The 18,835-nt window shown below is 39.5% G+C and overlaps 1 protein-coding gene across 3 annotated transcripts in view; it reads left to right on the top strand.

Moving 5' to 3' along the window:
• Nudcd1 (NudC domain containing 1) overlaps positions 1-11,783 on the top strand; it is a 41,419-nt gene extending 29,636 nt beyond the window's left edge. For all 3 annotated transcript variants that reach the window (XM_057791758.1, XM_057791757.1, XM_057791756.1), the window contains 4 exons: positions 742-886; positions 4,116-4,241; positions 7,132-7,291; positions 9,957-11,783. In XM_057791758.1, the coding sequence (XP_057647741.1) occupies positions 742-886; positions 4,116-4,241; positions 7,132-7,291; positions 9,957-10,249 (724 nt within the window). In that variant the 3' untranslated portion in view covers positions 10,250-11,783. The remainder of the gene's footprint in view (positions 1-741; positions 887-4,115; positions 4,242-7,131; positions 7,292-9,956) is intronic.
• Positions 11,784-18,835: the final 7,052 nt, after the last annotated feature.

Here is an 18,835-nt window from a genome sequence, read left to right as displayed (position 1 = left end):
CCCAGTGCAGTTGAAGTTTGTTTAACGGCTTAAATGTGTAGAATTAAATATAAAACAAGTTACGTAGACTGTATTAACATTTTTCCTGTGTTACAAAGTTTCTTTTTAATTCCTACATTTGTTTTCAGTTCTTTAAAAGTTCATGTTTTAAAAATTAATGTTGACATTAATTTAACTTGTCCTGTCTTTGATTAAAATTACATGTTAAGGCTATTAGTTTCTGATAGTAAATTGTTGGGTGTGTATCTTAAGAGGTTAGTTGTGGGCATTTGTTGTTGTTGTATATGGTGCACTGCACATCTATCTGCTGTGTCCCCCAGATCCATGCTGCTTGTGCTTTTATTACTTGGCTTTAGTAGCACGCTATGTACCTGCATTCCATTTTCTGTTTTCTCAGTCACTCCGGTTCTGTCTTCATGTGGAGCTCCATTTCTAGTGGCACTTTCATGTTTAGTTATGAAGTTTAGGTTATTTATCATTGGATTGTAGATAAAAGTCAAAGTGAGTAAGATTTTTGGTAAAATACTCTCCTCCTCCTTTCTTTCTAGTCTTCCCCTTCGTTCTTTTTTTTTCTCTCTCTAATTTTGATATGTGCTCTCACTCCTTAGCCTCAAGTAGCCATGAACTCTTGATTCTTTGCTGTTTGAGCCTACTGAGTGCTAGGATACTGTAATGAAATACTACACCAGTTTAAGTGAATAATATTTAATGTAGCATCATGCTTCTTATTTAATCGTTTAGCATGGAAATTACCTTGATTAAGAAGAATGAAGGTCTGATGTGGCCAGAGCTGGTCGTTGGTGATAAACAGGGAGAACTTATAAGGGACCCAGCCCAGTGTGCTGCAATAGCAGAACGCTTGATGCACCTGACCTCCGACGAACTGGTAAGCAAGTACAGTAGTATAAGACACGGTCCAAGAATCCAGGAGTATCTTATATGAAGATTATGCCATGTCAAACATTAGTGTGCCTTTCCTTATGTAAATGCCACCGATAAGTGATTAACAACCTAATTAATGTTTTAATATGGATTGAAATTCTAATATTTATATGTTTTACTATGAATATATATACAGAAATGTGAAGGCATATTTTACATGGTGTATGTGTGTAGCTATATCTTGAGAGTCCTTAAAAAAATCAACCAATGTTGACAGAAGCAGCAATTACAATTGTGCCATTTATATGCCAATAACCGAGACTTGATTGTATAGTTAACTATTGTAAATAGTGCTATAATAAACATAAATGTACAGATGTCTCTGCACTACATACGTAAGCAGTGTAGAAATTACTATGGAGGGTGGGAGGTGGTGACGCACGCCTTTAATCCCAGCACTCGGGAGGCAGAGGCAGGCGGATCTCTGTGAGTTCGAGACCAGCCTGGTCTACAAGAGCTAGTTCCAGGACAGGCTCCAAAACCACAGAGAAACCCTGTCTCGAAAAACCAAAAAAAAAAAAAATTACTATGGAGTTTCCTCACAAAACTAAAAGCAAAACTGCCATGGGTGTGAGCTGTACCGCATTCCACGCCCAGCAAGTGTGTAAGTCCCTCTTTCCCCACATCATCACGAGCATACATTGGTGAACAGAATAGTCAAAGCCTAACCAATATAAAACCTAATTAAAAAAAGGATAAAGTGAGATAAAAATAAAATAGAAACAATAGTAGCCATGTCTCTCTGTTAGTGTCACCGAGTCTCTGCATTCCTTTGCTGTCTCATGGAGTTGGAGCTTTACTCCTTTATAAATCTAACAGTCAGTGTTCTTATCTTGATCTGTTTTGTGTCTGTGCTTATTGCTGTCCTTTGCCTCTCTGCGCCTCCTACTTCTTTCTCAAGTCCAGTCTTGAGTTAAGATTTGTGGGGAAGATTGCTCTTTTTTCCTACTTTACCATCTTCTAGCTCAGTAATTGTTTTAATGGATGAACTATTTCTTGATTACAATGTCCTGACAATGCTCATTCAGCTATGGGGTAGAAAATATTACCATCTTAATAACTTGGAATAACTATTGAAAATTTGAAAACATTTACCAATATTTTAGAACATGGGTAATATGATCATTTACCAAAAGTGCTATTGGCATGTGTAATTGTTTACTTATTGCCATGTTGAATTATAGCTATAAAGAAGATTCTGAAAAATTATTTACCCTGTAGCATTAGGTGCATCCTAGACTAGAAAAGAGAGATTAAAATATTGAAAGTGAATGCCTTTATCAAAGAGAAGTCTGGCCCAAATAGAGAACACGAGTTTCATCTTTGCCAACAGTCATTAACAATTTCAAGAATATTGGAATTCATGTACCAGACCACGAAGTATGATTTCCTAACTCTTTTTACAAAGCCCCGTTTCTTAGACTCATTTGATCAGCAGATTTTATTATGCCCAGCTTTGTTGAGAGTGTAATAATTGTCACACTAGAAGATATTGTAGATAATTAAGCTGAGGGCTTTTTAAACTTCATGGTTTCAAAGAAGCATTGATATTTATGAGAGAAGTTACTTATGCCCCAAACAGTGTTTTATGTTTCATTGAAAAATAGAGACATACAGTATTGTCATGTATATATAACATCAGTAAGCTAGGGAAATGGTAGATTGTAAATTGCTCTCATGTTCCATTTTTGGAAGTTGTCTACCAACTTTTGATACCTAAGTAATGCTTATATCATAAAGTGATTAGGGAATTCATCCTCCATCACGGAAGAGATTATGTAATGTTGCTGTTGTGTCTTAGCCAGCTGAGCTTTGAGTTCCCTTTTTTGGTGTTTTTAACAATTCAATTTAATACATAGAGTGTTATCTTAAATATCACTTTCTGTTGACTTTAAATTTTTTCGCTCTTTAATTGCTACGTTTACCTCTCTCCTTTGCTTAGTTTGTTATTTTTCTGCTTTCAAAGTAGTTTAGATAATTAATTTATAAAATAATCATTTAATGTATACACTTTTTTGGGGTGAATATTTGTGTATATGTTATGTTTATCTCTGACATTATTTGTCTTTTAAAAAGTATTATTTATGTACAACTTAAAAATTATATAATATATCCATTCCCTTATCATTTGTATTATTGTCATGTATTTTATTTCTGTCTCGGATCCCTCATAATACAGTATTTTTAGCCTTAGTCAGATTTTTGAAGAAGAACAAAAGTGAGAGAGACAAGTCATTCACTTACGTGCTTCTCATTTCCTCTGCTTTCCATTTGTGTTGACTCAGCCGTCACTTACATTTTTCCCTCCTTGAAGAATTTCCCTCAGTGTTGCCTGCAGTGGTGTATATAATCTGGTGATTAATTCTCTCGGCTTTTGTTGGTAGACTTACTTTTCTTGCTTAACTTCTTTCATTTGCCTTTGTGAGGATTATAATTCAGTGGTAGCACAGTTACTGTTCGTTTTAGAAAGGCTCTATTGTATTTGGCTGAAACAGCTTTTGTGAGAAGTCAGATATTTGAATCTTTGTTCAGCCATGCAAAATAGTTTCTTCTGACTGCTGTTAGTGTTTCTCTTTATCACTGCTTTTCAGCAGTCTTATTATTGTGACTTGCAGTACTCTGATGTTTTTAAACATACCGTGATTTGTGATGTGCTGTAGTGTTTAGTGTTCTGTCTTTATACTCATGCATTGGCTAATTACCTATCTCATGTTTGGTTTTCTATTCTCATTTTGCATTTTCATATGGAAAAAATTCACTAGGTCCTTTTTTTCCTATCTTCCATGATTCAACATACCCAGTTTTCTTTTCCTCTTTGAGTATATAAAATATATTTACAGTACCTAAGTGTTTTTGTTGTTGCTGGCTGGTTGACTAGTTGGTTGGTTGATTGGTTTTAGTTTCTTGGTACAGGACGCAGGTCCAGCCTGAACCAGTCTCTCTGTGTACCCAGAATGGCTTTGAAGTCATGGTGTTTGGTCCTTCTGTCCCCAGCATTTGAGTCCTGGGTTCATAGGCCTGAGACACTGTGTGGGTTCATAGGCCTGAGACACTGTGTCCAATGACCAAAGCTGCCATTTTGACATCTTTTTAAAGGATGAATAAATTATTTCTTATTGTTTAATTATTACTTGTTTTTTTAATTATTTATTTTATTTATTTTTTGGCTTAAGAATCCAAATCCAGATAAAGAGAAACCTCCATGTAATGCTCAGGAATTAGAAGAATGTGATATTTTCTTTGAAGAGAGCTCCAGTTTATGCAGATTTGATGGCAATACATTAAAAACAACCCATGTGGTAAGTTCTTGATAATAGGAATTCTAAAAAGCTGTGGATAATAAATAGAAAGTTGGCAGATAAAAATTGAATGAAATACATGTTTTGCAAAAATAGTTTGGTTGAAAGGTATTGGATGTGATAAATCGCATAGGCACATTCTGGAATGCCAGGGTTTGGTACATCATGTATGGGGGAGGGGGCTGCAATTCAGTCCATATTTCAAATCTTAGCAGTTGCCAAGTTTTTGCCACCATATTTTTTCCTCTGTTCTTCCTTTCTTCTGGCTGTAGAGTTTAAGAATGAACTGCATTTATTGTTCCTTTGCCTACTTGATGTAGGCACTAAAGATGAAGGCATTCTTTTAGTGTAACCAGAATACCATTAAGGAAATTTAATATTGGTAGAATCGTCTCACTGTAAAGCTGATACTCAGATTGCACTCTCTGTTCAGGTGATGTGCTTTATAGCAGCTTTCGGTTGTAACTCCCAACTCAGCCCATGCAGCACTATATTTAGGTGTAGTGTCGCTTTCTCCTTCACTTTAGAACAGCCAATTACAAATTTCAGCATAGAATTCATTTGTGTAATTCATTCAATATGTTTATATTTTTTATTAGAATACTTTGGTCAAATTTGATGACAGTTATGATTTATTAAACATCAAATATGATAAGTTTTGAAATGGGATCATGATAAGTATTCCAGGAACAGGTGATGATTGAACTGTGTATTGGGGGATAAGAAGAATGTGTAAGAGGACAAGAGGACAGTAAAGGCAGACGGGGACACCCTTTGATATGCTGTGTAGCACAAGTATGGGCAAAGTAAACAGAAGAAGAGAAGATCTAATGAGAACGAGGGACTCACCCTCTTGTCTGCATGGTTGATCTCTCGTAGTTAAGCTTTCAGTTGGTGCTGCTCTCTCCAGTCATGCATAGGAGGCTCAGGGATGAGTTAGTTCTGTCTTTAAGAATGGTAATACTCAGTTCACAGGAAACACATTTTTATGCAGATTCTATTGTAGCCTTCCTGTACCTCAGTTAGGTCTGTCCTTCTGGGAAAGCCCTCAGTAATCCAGAGGAAAATGATGGATGTAAGGAAAGAGCTGAAGCAGTGCTGGGTCCTCTGCGGCTTTCGTAACAGGGCCATTTGCCAGTGGTATTTTGAAAATAAGTCTCACTTAGCCACTGACAGTCCAGAGCAAAGGGAAGGAAGAAATAAACAGTGGCGAGAGCACAGCAGCCATTTCCTTTCAGCAGGGTGAGCTCTGGGACTCTAAATGCCTGCTCCTGGGTGCTGTTCTCATGAGCGCAGCTTTGTAGGTTGCCCTGGTGAACCATTGAATCCTCACGCTGCAGCCTTTGCAGCTTCCCTTACACAGTGCGAGTCAGGCCTCAGCGCCCTAACCAACACCTCCTTCTTCACTGGACTGTAGAATTTATGGACTCAGTCAGCATATATCATACACTGGGCCTCTCAGCCCTGACCCTAACCTTACTATCTACATTTGATATTATTTCTGTTGATATTTAAACCTTCAATAATAAAATGGCTGAAGAGGAATATGCCTGCAACCTGGCCCTGTTAAAGTAATTTCCTTGTGAGTGAGATCCAACTGTGGGTCTCAGATTAGTGAGATGGAGTTCCTGAGGAGTCAGTGTTACAGTAACAGCTGCTAACAATAATTGATAGTAACAGTAACATGATTCAGGAACACAGTGGAGCTATTGATAAGTAGATCTGAGGCCTTATCTGATATTGTGATTTTTTTTTCCTTGTAGCAGCATAGAAGCAATTACTCAAAATCTCAAGGCACTACTTTCAACTATTGCATGAAGATAACAACAGCCTCTTGAGCTATGCAGATTAGTACTTGTAACATGCCTGGCATAGAATATGCTCCTAAGTTGGAGTGGCTGTTAATTATTCTTGGTATTATTTACAAGTTAACACTAGCAAGTGTAATGTTTGTGTTCTGTGATTTAGCACTCTTCTTGTTTTTCAGTTGGTACTTCCTGTCATATGTTAAACTAACTACTGACACTAAGGGGTAGATAGTGAAAGGACTCCCAAGACCAAGTTCTCCAAAGAAGATTTCTTTGGCCCAGAGGGACAGAGGGCAGGGAATAAGAGACAAAGACAGGAAATAGAGGATGAGGGAGAAGGGGAAGGGGTGTTTGTCTCTGAAGGATAAAGTACTGCCTCTGAATAGAGAGGAGGCAGATGTGGCCCATAGGAAAATGGCTGTTGGTAAAGGTAAAGGGGGAAACCCGCATTAGGATGAGGTGTTTAATTTTAATTGGGCATGTTAATTGTGTGAGCCAAAGGGGGATTTTAATTGCTGGATTTCCATACTTGGTAGCTGGAACTTGGTGGTCAGCCTCAGGAAAAGGAAGTGGCCAAATAAGGGGCTAGCTTCAGGAATATAATCTAATACTTTTTAGTAAGGCAGAGGAAATAGGAGAGGGGCGAGGCCTGCCAGAGCCACATGTTCTAGTGGGCTAATGTCACTTCAGATAGCATAATGTTAACAACAGAGAGTCAGGGTCCAAATTTCATGTCCATAGCTTCGGCGCATCCTGACCTTGGACAAGTTAAGTGCCCCACATCATTGCTTCCGTCAGCTTTAGAATGAGTGTAACAGAGACATTCGTTTCAGGGTCTCTATGAAGAATCAGTCCAGAAACTAGGTCCTCAGAGTTTAGAGCAAGCAAAACATGGTGGTTAGTCCACGTGTGAAATCCTAGGCTGGGGCAGGACTGCCAAGTACGAGGCAGCCTGAGCTGCAGACTTAGACCTTGTCTTAGGAAGAATGGAGGAGGAAAAGTTGGTTTCAGAACAGTTATGTCTTATGTCCATTTTCATTACTGTTACTAACTTTCAAATAAATTGATTTTTATCCTTTTAGGTGAATCTTGGCAGCAACCAGTATCTGTTCTCAGTCACTGTGGATCCTAAAGAAATGCCCTGTTTCTGTCTGCGCCATGATGTCGATGCCCTCCTCTGGCAGCCGCACTGCAGCCAGCAGGATGATATGTGGGAGCACATCGCCACCTTCAATGCCCTAGGTAGGAAGCACGCTCTTGCGGAGGGCTTCCGTCCGCTCTAGTAGTCGTCGTCTCAGACGGAAGCTGCTCTGTTTCGTTTGAGCCAGGCCTGCTAGTTAATTGGTTCATGCTACAGTTTGGGTGTCTGTGTTCTGTTGACCGGGGTTAAAGTGTTAAAATACAAAGATGAACCTGTATTACAGTTGTATGGAAGATAACACAGAATGGACATGGAAGTGGCAATATAACTATTTGAGTTTTTCTAATGAGTTGAATTAAATACTGACTTAAAATACATTATCATCAGGGTCTTTGACATTGCAGTACATGCAACTTGTTTAAGTATCTTCAGAGTAATCTTTTAAAACATTATACAGCTGCTGTATAGGGATGTACATTTTTAATGAGAAGACATACTTCTTTGAACTTAAGTGCAAAAGAAGCCAGACCTGGTGGTACATACCTACATTCTCACCACCTGGATGGATGAGGCAGGAGTGTGATACCAGCCAGTTATATAGCAAGAGTCTGGCTCAAAATCCAAACCACAGTGAAAACAAGAGGAAGTAGTAACTATAGACTACACTTTAATTGGTTTTTATGTTGAAATATACCCATATTATGTGGGAGGTTTGTTATATGAATTAGCTACAATTGTTACTTTATTGGACACTTATTTAAACTGGCAGCATGAATGTGAAATTGTGAGTTTTAAAGCCTATGTTTGTAGAACTTTAATTGATGAGGAATTTATCACCTAGCACATATGACTAAACTGCTTCACTTGGACTCTAGGTGAATTTGTATGTCTTGGAATAGTTTGGGAGGTTTGATGGATTAATTAACTGCTCTGCTGTAATTCCTATTTTGTAATTATCTTCTTCCTTCAGGAAAAGGAAAGTTCTTCCAGGTCACTTTTAGATGCTTAGAGTCTTCATTGCTTGGCGACACCCTCTTGCAGATGACTTCCGCTGTGCTTGATCCTAACTTAAATCAATTTTCTAGTAGATAGGACTCTTGAGTTCTTATGTACGTTACTATCAAAGTTGCCTGTACAGTTTTTGTTCATCTACTCAGATAGATCCCTGTATCTTCACTTTTCCCTTTTTGCATCCTACGTCATGTTTTAAAAGCAGTATTGACCTGTCGCGTCTCATGACTTAGTGTGTATATGTAAAGAATGTGAATATATGTTTGCATTTAAATCTAGTTCGCATCTGAGAAAAACTGATATTTTGTCTCTTCTCTTTTCCTTCCTTCTTCACTTCCCAATTCCTTTAGAACCCTTCCTCTCCCTACATTGTCATCTGCCTGATCTACCTTTCTATCTCTCGCCGTGTTTATAGATGACAGAATTTTGTTTTTTCTGGTGGCTAAAACACCATATTTTGGGAGTGTGTGTATAACATTTTCTTTATGCATTCATTTTTTGGGTATCTAAGCTAATTCTGTATTTTCACTTCGGTGAATAGTGTTGTAATAAACATGGGCGCTAACTGATTTCTGCCATTAGATGACCCTATAACTGGATCATATGGTAGTTCTGTCTTTCAGGTTGTGCTGACTTCCATAGTCTGCACCAGCGTACACTCCCGTCAGCTCTTCTTTGCCCACATTCTCCTCGACATTTATTGTCCTTTGTTCTCTTAATAACAGCTGTACTGCCTACTCTCCAGTAGAATCTCAGTGAAGCTCTAATTTGAATTTCCACAGTAAAGATGCTGAACATTCTTTATATGTTTACTGGACGCTGTGCTTCAACTTTTGGGAACTGCCAGTTCATTTCATTACCCATTTATACACTGAATTGTTTGGGATTGGGGTAGTTTGTGACCTCTTTGTATATTCTGGATACAAGTCATCTCTGCAGTGCATAGGTAGCTTCGATACTCTGTGGATACCGTTTCCCAGTATTCTTGTCACAGAGGCTGTAGGATGCTAATGCCTGCTAGTGGCACCTCTGTTGTCAGCTGTGCTGTCGCCTTGGCTGTGTTTCTTTCTTTATCCCATTCCTGTCTGTGTGTCTGTGTTATGTATGCTGCTTTTGTCTTGTGGCTCTGTAGATCAATAAGTATTGTCGTAACCTCTAGCCATTATTTTCTGCATAGGATTTCTTTGTCTATTTAGGGTCCTTTGTGTTACCTTATGAATATTAGGATTGTTTTTCTGTTTCTGTAAAGAATGTCATTATAATTTGATGAGGATCTTTTTTAAACTTTCAATTTCACTAATGTAGCCACTTCTCGGCACTACTTTTGCCAACCCAAGGTCATGGGAGCTCTTCCCATCATCTAGTGTTTTCTTCATTTGCTTAAAAAAGTTTTTTAAGACATCATTTTAGGTTTTTTATTTTTGACCTAGGCATTTAAATTTTTATGTGTTTTGGTATTTAAGATTTCAAATTCTTATTTTTTTATCTCATGGAAATTAAATGGTACTGTATTATGCTTTGTTGAAGAGAAGCCCTGTTTTGTTTCTTCGTAATTAAAGTTGTATTTTTGCACTTTTAGAAGAAACTGTGGCTTAGAGTAATGATGCTGAATTTATTTATTGTTGGCTATGGTATATGTTTTACTGAAGGATTTAAGTTTGTGATGGTTACTGTGAAATAGTAAGCCTTAAATCCTTACTTTTCTCCCTTTATTTTAACATATCAGTTTTTTTTTTCTCCTTATGTTTTTGGCAGGTTATGTCCAAGCATCAAAGAGAGACAAGAAATTTTTTGCCTGTTCTCCAAACTCCTCCTATGCAGCCCTCTGTGAGTGCCTTCGCCGAGTGTTCATCTATCGGCAGCCTGCTCCCATGTCCACTGTGCTCTACAACAGGAAGGAAGGCAGGCACGTGGGCCAGGTTGCTAAGCAGCAAGTAGCAAGCCTGGAAACCAATGATCCTATTTTAGGCTTTCAGGCAACAAATGAGAGATTATTTGTTCTCACTACCAAAAACCTCTTTTTAATAAAAGTAAATACAGAGAATTAATCCTCCAATATTTGGCTGAAATCAAGTATCCAGTGGTACCTGGAGGGCTGGACAGTTGTCCTGTAACTTGTTAGGTTTTACTGTGATAACTACAAACATCCTTTATGAAGTTTTATTTTTAAAGAAGATTGGAAATGTATTCAAGAGATTATGAATCTGTAAAAGCTATGTGATAGATGAAGCTACAGATTTAGAGAAATTGGCTTCTGTAAAAAATGAAGATATTGGCAAATATAGTTATTTTTTAAAACCTGGTGATTAAATCTCATCTTTTATATGAAAAAATATGAATTCATTGTTTAAAAATAAAACTATTTATCATGTACCTAGCTCATTGTTTAGATTGGTATAGTCACTCTATAGAATGTGTGGGTAGCAGTCAAACACTGAGTATTATAAAGTATTTTAACAGGTTGAAATCTACAGAAAAATTGTTGTAAGTCTAGAGTTGTAAGAGTACAGCAGTTTTGATGTTTGCTTATAAACCTTAATTATTTTCATAGTAAGCATAGATTTGCTTATGTAAGCATAGATTTGCTCTACTATATCAGAGAAGCATTTTCCATTATTGCATAACCAAAGACCACAAAATTCAGGTGTTTAAGAGATTATTCCAGCTCCTGGGAAGCTAAGGCTGGAGAAATACCAGTTCAAGGCCAGCCTGGGCCACATATCAAGACCTTGTCTCCAAAAAGAAAAGCAACTCAAGCTTTATTTATGGTTTTTCATGGTTCTGTGAATTGGGTCTTCGTGCTCTAGATGGTCTCTTGTCTTCTAGTAGGCTGGCTGTGCGTCCTGCCATGACAGAGAACACATTCTAAGAGCAAACCCCAGGATGCAAGGGTTTGCCAAGCTTGGATTTTCATGATTGCTAAAAAACATGGACAGTATGACTCACATGGCCAAGTCTAGACAGACAGCAGAGCTGTGGTACCATGGAGGTGACAGGCACATAGGACAGATTATAATACATTTGTCTCACTAAGATCTCTTTACTTTTCTGACAGCTTATTTATTTCCACATTGATTTTTTTCTTCACAAATATTTGTGGCTCAGAATTATTCTCCAAACTTCTTTCAATTTGTATTTATTGTGGATTTGTTTTGTTTTATTTTTACATTATTTTTAGAGTTCATATTTTATTAATGTCCTTAAAAATTTAATTAAAGAGAAAGAAAATAAAGGATCATAAGATAGAAAATATTTGTTTGAATGTATGTTTTGCCTATCTGGAACAAACATGGGACTGAATTCAATTTAAAGAAGTTTCTAGTCTAGGGAGATGGCTCTGTCAGAAAAGTGATTGCAGCGTAAGCATAAAGACCCAAGGTTTAGATTCCTGTTCCTCACATTAGAAAAAGAAAAGAAAAACAAGTGGGCACAGCTGTATGCATCTGTAATCCCGACACACTTGCTAGGCAGAGACAGGCGCATTCTTGCTGGCCACACAGTCTAGCCAGATTAGCTGAACTCCGGGTTCAAATGAGCAAAGCTCCTCATGTCAACATTTGAACATTTGTCCTCCACATGCATACACACACGCGCATAGACTCATAAATATGAGAGAGGGGGGGAGGGAGGGAGAGAATGAGGAAGGGAGAGGGAGAAAGTTTTAGCCAGTATTTGACTGGGTAGTTTCAGTTAGGTGTAACTTTGTTGTTGTTGTTGCTGTGGCTAAGTTCAATTTTTGAGACAGTTCTCACTGTAGCCCAGGCTGGCCTGGAACTCATGGTCATCCTTTTCTTACCTCAGTCTTCTGAAGGGCATGGACCACAACACCTAGTTTCAGTTTAAATTTGACTGAATTTACAGTTTAGTGTGTGTAAATTCTTGCATTCGTTCCCCAGCATAGTGAGTGAGAATAAGCAAAGAAGGCAGGCCATCTTGAGAGACAAAAGAGGAAAGAAGATTACACATCTAAATTCTTCATTGCTCAGTGGTAATCTTATCTAGGAGTAGTAAGATTAAAGATCACTGCGCTTGGACCCTTTTATAATCATCATGTTAAACAAGGAATGCAAGCTGTGGAACTCTGATTAGTAGCCAAAAGAATGGGATCTAAGATCCCAGTGGAACTGTTGAAAAGATCCCAAGGTTACTATCTGGTGAGGGTTTCTAACAAAAAACAAAGATGACCTGTTCTCTTTCCTTAAGAGTTAATTCAGATGAGCCTGTCAGTCACCTGGGCCCAAAAAGAAAAGGCCCAGGAAGGAATTCTAGGGACTCAAAGAAGTAATACAAAGCACACCTAAAATTGTAGGTCAGTACAATAGTCTCTCTGACCATTGCTCCCTTTCACCTTGAGGTTCCCCCATGATGCCCAATCCCACCACCACCCGCCCCCCAGTGGCCGCTCTGGCCATTGCCCTCCTTGTTTTCAATAATGACTCTTTTTTACCTTCTAATAAACTCTGCCTGTCTTATACACTGCATGGTGTGTTTCATCTGAATTCTTTCAGCAGAAATCCCAGACTGGCAAGACCAGAGTGAAATATGGCAACACTGTTGAAGACGCTGTGTTTGATGCCCAGGAAAGTGAGTGACTCAGCTCTTCCTTGGAATGCAGTTTCCAGAGGGAAATTTAAATGGCCTCAGATTATTACAGAACAATCCTTTCCCATATAGAATAGAGATGTATCATTCAGATAGAGGAATTTCTGAACATTTTCAGGATTGAAAGATTCTGCAACTTTTATCTTTCCTTCTTGATATCAAAGACTGTTCTTTCATTTTATTTTCATATAGATATGTATCTTTGAGGAGTTGCTAAACTGTTCGGAAATGAAATAAAAAAATCTTATCCATAAACTGAAATGAAATAGAATAAGATATGGAGGGTATAGTTACACACACACACACACACACACACACACATACACGCCTCTTCTGAGTACAAATAGGAACACCTGACCTAAAGTAACTTGGCCGAAAAAAAGCCATAGTGATTCACATTATCAGGAAGTCCAAAACCAGAGCTGAGCATTGGTAGTAGTAGTACCAATATATCATCACAGCCCGTTTTCTCTACAGCCACGAAGCTCCATCTCTCAGTCGGCTGTGCAGTGTGAGAAGTTTTTGCCTGACTGCAGTGACCAATACAAGTCTAAACCTCATCACTATCGTATCCAGTCAGTGCTTGTTGCAAAGATGGTAGCAAATGCTTGTTGTGAACCATTGATTTAAGTGGGTCAAGTGCTCACTGGAGCAGAAAACAATCACCAGGGACCTTGCAACTGGCTTTTCCTTTGCGATATTCTCCACACTGGTGCCAAGACCGGATCCAGTAACATACAAATACATGGAATTAGAAATGATAGTGCGGCTTCCAGTACGAAGGAGAGTGGATGCTGATGCTCAAAATACAAGAAATGAGTATTGAGAAGCCATGACTTTATAAGAAAAGTTAATAAAAATGGAACTGTAGCAAAATAAGGATTATGTGGAGAATTTCGATAATTTTCAATCCCTAATTTAAACCTTATCACAGTATTACTAAAGGATTGACTGAAATTCAGAAGATGTAATGCAATAAGGCTGGCCTTTCAGACTGGGAGCTAGTAGACAGTGTGTCCGCACAGCCCCAGGCGCTGCCTAGAATATGGCCCCCTCCATTCCAGCCACAGGCATTAGACTCCTGGGTTGCACTGTGCCCAGGGGGTTGAGATGTCAGCAGACTTGACTTACGGACATTACTGCTCTGCTAATATCTTTTTCTGCCGTGTCCTGTGTCCCCTGTTCTTTTTCCGACTTCAGTGTCCCATTTAAGCCCCTACTTGTTGCACCTTGCTCGGGACACTGACGGACAGCTACCTAAATCTTGAATCTTCTCCTGAACTTCAATTATGAATTCCTCTTCCCCAAAGACAGTCTTTTTTTTTTTTTAAATCTTTGTGGTATTATTTGAACTGGTTAACATACAATAAGCTGCACAATTAAATTATGAAATATATGTTGATCTAACATTCCTTTTTTGCCATATAATCCCTAAATCCATAGAGGTGTTTTTGTTGAAGTTAAACATGTTCATCTCTTAAAACTGGGACTGCTGAGGCACCCTGCTTTGTGGGCTGAGGAACTGCTGGTCATCACCCCCTAGTGGGAGAGAGCTCCTCTGGTACCATTCTGACTGTTGAGGCACTCAGCCTCGAGGACCCAATGCCGTGTTCTTAGCATCTGAGATGTGATTTGGCTGTCTTATTATTTAAAAGCTCACTTAATAAAGTTCTGAAGTGTGTGTGTGTGTGTGTGTGTGAGAGAGAGAGAGAGAGAGAGAGAGAGAGAGAGAGAGAGAGAGAGAGAACTCATCTTGATTCTGTTACTGTAGAGAACCTGACTGATGAGCCTCTATCAGAATCTGTCCCCTTCTGAAACCATGGCGTTCAAGTCTTCTGAACTCACGGGAACAGCCCATAATCGCTGCTTCCCCAGCTTCCCACCGTTCTAGGACCTCTAACCCACAGCTGCACCCTATTGTGCACGAATCCCACAAACCAATGGTCCGCGTTCGCCACAGCAGCATCTCCTCTTTTCAGTATCTAGTTACTTTTCTCCTCTCTGGGACAAGATGTAAGTGAAGGACGGCAGGTTCTGCTCCGTGGTTAGGGGATGCAGGCTGTTAGCGCTGAGACCTGTAGCAGCAGGAGCGGCTCCCAGCTGTGGGAACAGAAAGCCGCTCACACTGAGGTGGAACAGGAGGGAATTCAGGTGCTCATCTAGCTTTCTCCTTTTTGTTTTTCTTCAGGCTGGGCCCCTCATGGGATGATGCTGCACGCTTAAATGTGGACCCTCTCTTTTCAGTCTTCTAGGCGTTTCTGAGTCTAATCTTTGACAATGAAGACAGCCAAATATGTGTTGGGAAGAAAAGTGTTCATGGTGGGCTGCTGTGATAGAGTAGTGAGCTGATAGAGGTAGGTTTGGAACATTAAGTTATCAAATTGGATAGGGCCTGAAAATTTAAGTTTTAGAAGACAAGGAACTGAAGGAATTTCGGGGCTAAGATGTACAGGAAATAAACTGACCCTTGCAAACCTTCTTCTCCAGGTGATGTAGCCCAGCAGCACAGTGTTAGCTTGACAGGTATGAGGGGCGGGGGCTTGTTTTCCATTACTAGGAAAAAAGATTTTGTATAAGCGTGTGTATAGCAGACAACAGAGAAACTGGAGGCATGAGTTCTTTGCAAGAGCTCTTGAGCAATGGCAGAGGCAGCTGGAGGAGAGGGAGATAGAAACTATAAGGAAAGAAATAGAGCAATGGCAGAGGCAGTCAAAGCAGAGGGCAAAGAGACAATATAAGACAAGCGTGGCAGAGAAAACCATGCAGTGAAATATAGTACAAATTTCTCTGATTTCATGCTTTTAGGATTAGAGAAAAGTAGAAGAAATACAGTACACTTAATTAAGTCTTTCTCTGTTGAAAACTTCAGTCTTAAATTCCTTTGAAAAACCTCACTTTAAAGACAGGCTTCTCTCAGAAACAATAGCAAAGTCTCTTGAGATCTTGAAACAAGATGAACGAACACACCTTAAACTTAGACATTTAGTGGCGGATTAAACGGCCACTGAAGGGAATATGTCTAGAGCGCTACTTTGAGCCAGCCAGTGTTAGGACACTTTACACATTAATCTTACTATAGCAACCCGAAAGAGAAATGAAGTAGCTTGTCTGAGTTGCACAGCCAGTGAGTGGTGAGGCCTTGATTTGAACCAAGATAATCAGCTCAGCTTTCGACAAACAGCAGCTTATCAGTACTTTCCTTCGGTGCTGAGAACCAAAGGTTCCTGGTGTGCTAAGCTGGCAGTGTAGCACTGAGCTGGGTCTTAAGTTGATGGCTGAGTTTTCATGATCCTGATGATGATGACTTAAATCATCTCTGTCCCACGTCTTTAGTATAATAGGCAGATAGAGCATGGGGCACGCACGCGTGTCTCAACAACTGCTTTTATCTTGGTGTTTGTGACTTTCCTTACAGTTGTCAAAATTTACTATCTTCGAGGACAAGGGCTTTGAAAATATGGTTCAAACCAGTGGGAAACTTGATTTGTGATGTTAGAAAGCTCATGACTTTTTCTCATACATGGTGGATAGGTTGCTTTCCACTGTGATTTTCATGAACGCTGTTTCTGAAATTGCTTCTAAATGAATTCCTTTTTATGACTTCTGCTGTGCTCTGAAGGAACCAGCTACTGGAGCTGTGGGATAGGATGGCGCCAAACAGGCTTTAAAAGGTTAGCGCTTGGACCCACGGAAAGGAAAGCTGCCTGAGCCGCTCCTGAATATCTGTCTTTCAGGCAATGGCTCATTTGTGGGCTTCTGTCCATTTATTTTAGTGCAGGTGAGTGAACATGGAGTTAGTTCTCTCCTCCTAGTGAGCTGCAGGATCGAACTCAGGCCCTTGGCTTTGGCGCCGGTGCCTTTACCTGCTCAGGTCCCTTACCAGCTCCTCGGCGGGAATTGTTCGACTCTTGGCCCCATTTTATTTTTAATTCCCAGTTCCATGCGTGCATGTTATGTGCCTTGATGGATTGAGTGGATCGATCAAATCTCCCCACCTCTCCCTCCCTTCCAGCTCCTCCTACGTCGCCTAGCATCACCGCCGTTTTTCCATTTCACCTTCATGTGCTCTTTTCTTTGTTTTTTTTAAAAAACTACTGAGTCCGTTTGGTGTTTCATGTATGTGGGGGAGTGTAGGGCCATCTACAGGAGCGAGCATGTGTAGACTTTCAGGGATTGTACAGCTGAATGATATCGACTCCCCTTTTCCTGAAACCATTGGCAATAGCTCAGCTCCTCGGTAGGGATGGAACTTCATGGGCCTCTCCCTCATTCTATTTGTTTAATAAGTTCTCTGGTTGTATTTTCTTTTTTCTGTCTTTTTTTGTTTTTTGTTTTGTTTTGTTTTAGAGACACTTTGAGAAGGCTACTGGGGGAACAGGAACCAGATCACCAAGATGGAACTCCATGTTAACCCTGGACTCAGATTCAACCACCTGAAAACATGAGCAATCCACAATCAGACACTATCAGAAGGACTACTTAGGCAACTCTCTTGTTTCCATAGGAGCAAGTGGACCTGGGGTTCCTTTTTCATCCTCTTCCATGTTCACAGGCCACAAGGATGTAGCGTTCTTCAAGACAGAAGAGCATCTGTGGCCTTTTCTACTCAAGTGCAAAAACCAGGACAGATTCTCTGAACCCAGATTCGTGGTAAAGATGTTAACATTTCTGAGAAAAGTCTCTCTCATTTGAGAATTTGGAAAGAGCTGTAGCTTCGCAGATGGCTCTCTGCTGGCTCACAGTAGGGTGCTATGTACCAATGAACAGGCACTGAATTCCTCCCTACATTTCCTAGGTTAAGGAGGGGCCTGGTTGCTGTTGTTGTTCCCTGGAAAATGACTTCATCTAAAAAGAAACCAATATTCCCAATATCAGAGAATATGATCAGTGGTGCTATGACATGACATTTGAAACAAAATTGGATGGTTATCAGTAATGACAATTGTGTGAATATTAGCAAAACAATGAAGAGTCCTCAGCCTAAAAGGACTGAATTTTTACAGGGAGACCGAGCTTTCACAATAACAACACAAAATTCTAATCCTACGTACTTCAAAGGGAAAAAACCCAGTTCACTAATTTGTCCCAAGTTATACTGACAAATAAAAATAATGACACAGTAAATTAAAAATTCTGTCATAAAGTTATTTCCAATCTAGAAACTTTTATCTTACAAATCATCAGTTCAATGTAAGTTCAGATTGGATACAATGCTGTGTGTAAGCTTTCAGAATGGTGAAGATGTTCTTACTAAGTAGGGTTTGTCAAATGCATGAGAGAAAGAACCAAGAGAAAGGAAATGAAGTGATAAGAAGAGTCTCATTGGGCAGAGTAATCAGCAGTTGATGGACTGAAGAACAAGGTTTCAAGATGAAAAGCCTCAGGGAGTGGAATCCATGTTTGACCTACACAGTGTTTGCTAAGCATACTTAACATGGATAAGACAGCAAATGGTAAATCGGATTTTTGAACAAAATACAAAATTGAAGATAAAGAAGGCATGATTCAAATACTGTGGTGTGATATCAGGCTTTGAAGTTCAATTTTTAACCCTTGTCTTTGCCTTTATGAGACATTAGGAAACGGTTTTGTGTTCACAGAGGTGAAAATGTAGTTGTAACAACCAAGTAACCAACATATAAACATATATCCGAGAGAGGAGGAAGGAGTGAGAGAATGTGGTACTTACACTAAAAGGCCCTGACAGGGACTGGTGAGGGGATCCAGTTGGTAAAGGTGCTTGTGCCTAAAACTGATGACCTAGGTTTTATCCTTGGGACCCACATGGTGGAAGAAGAAACCAACTCCTACAAGTTGTCCAATGACCACAGGTATGCCTTGGCACACTTGTGTGTGGGCACACACCCAGGCATGTGCGTATGTAATAGAAACATTAAGTACAAATAAATAAATGTGGAAAACAAAAGGCCATGAGATGCACTAGGCTATTCCTCTAGTGCCACTAAATCATTGTACAATATGTTGAACTCACATACGCAAATGAGTGAATTTTATGAGGAGGTTCACACAAG

This window comes from Chionomys nivalis, chromosome 17 (genome assembly GCF_950005125.1).
Source record: "Chionomys nivalis chromosome 17, mChiNiv1.1, whole genome shotgun sequence".
In the NCBI taxonomy this organism is placed as follows: domain Eukaryota; kingdom Metazoa; phylum Chordata; class Mammalia; order Rodentia; family Cricetidae; genus Chionomys; species Chionomys nivalis.
This window is presented reverse-complemented; position numbering and strand designations above follow the sequence as displayed.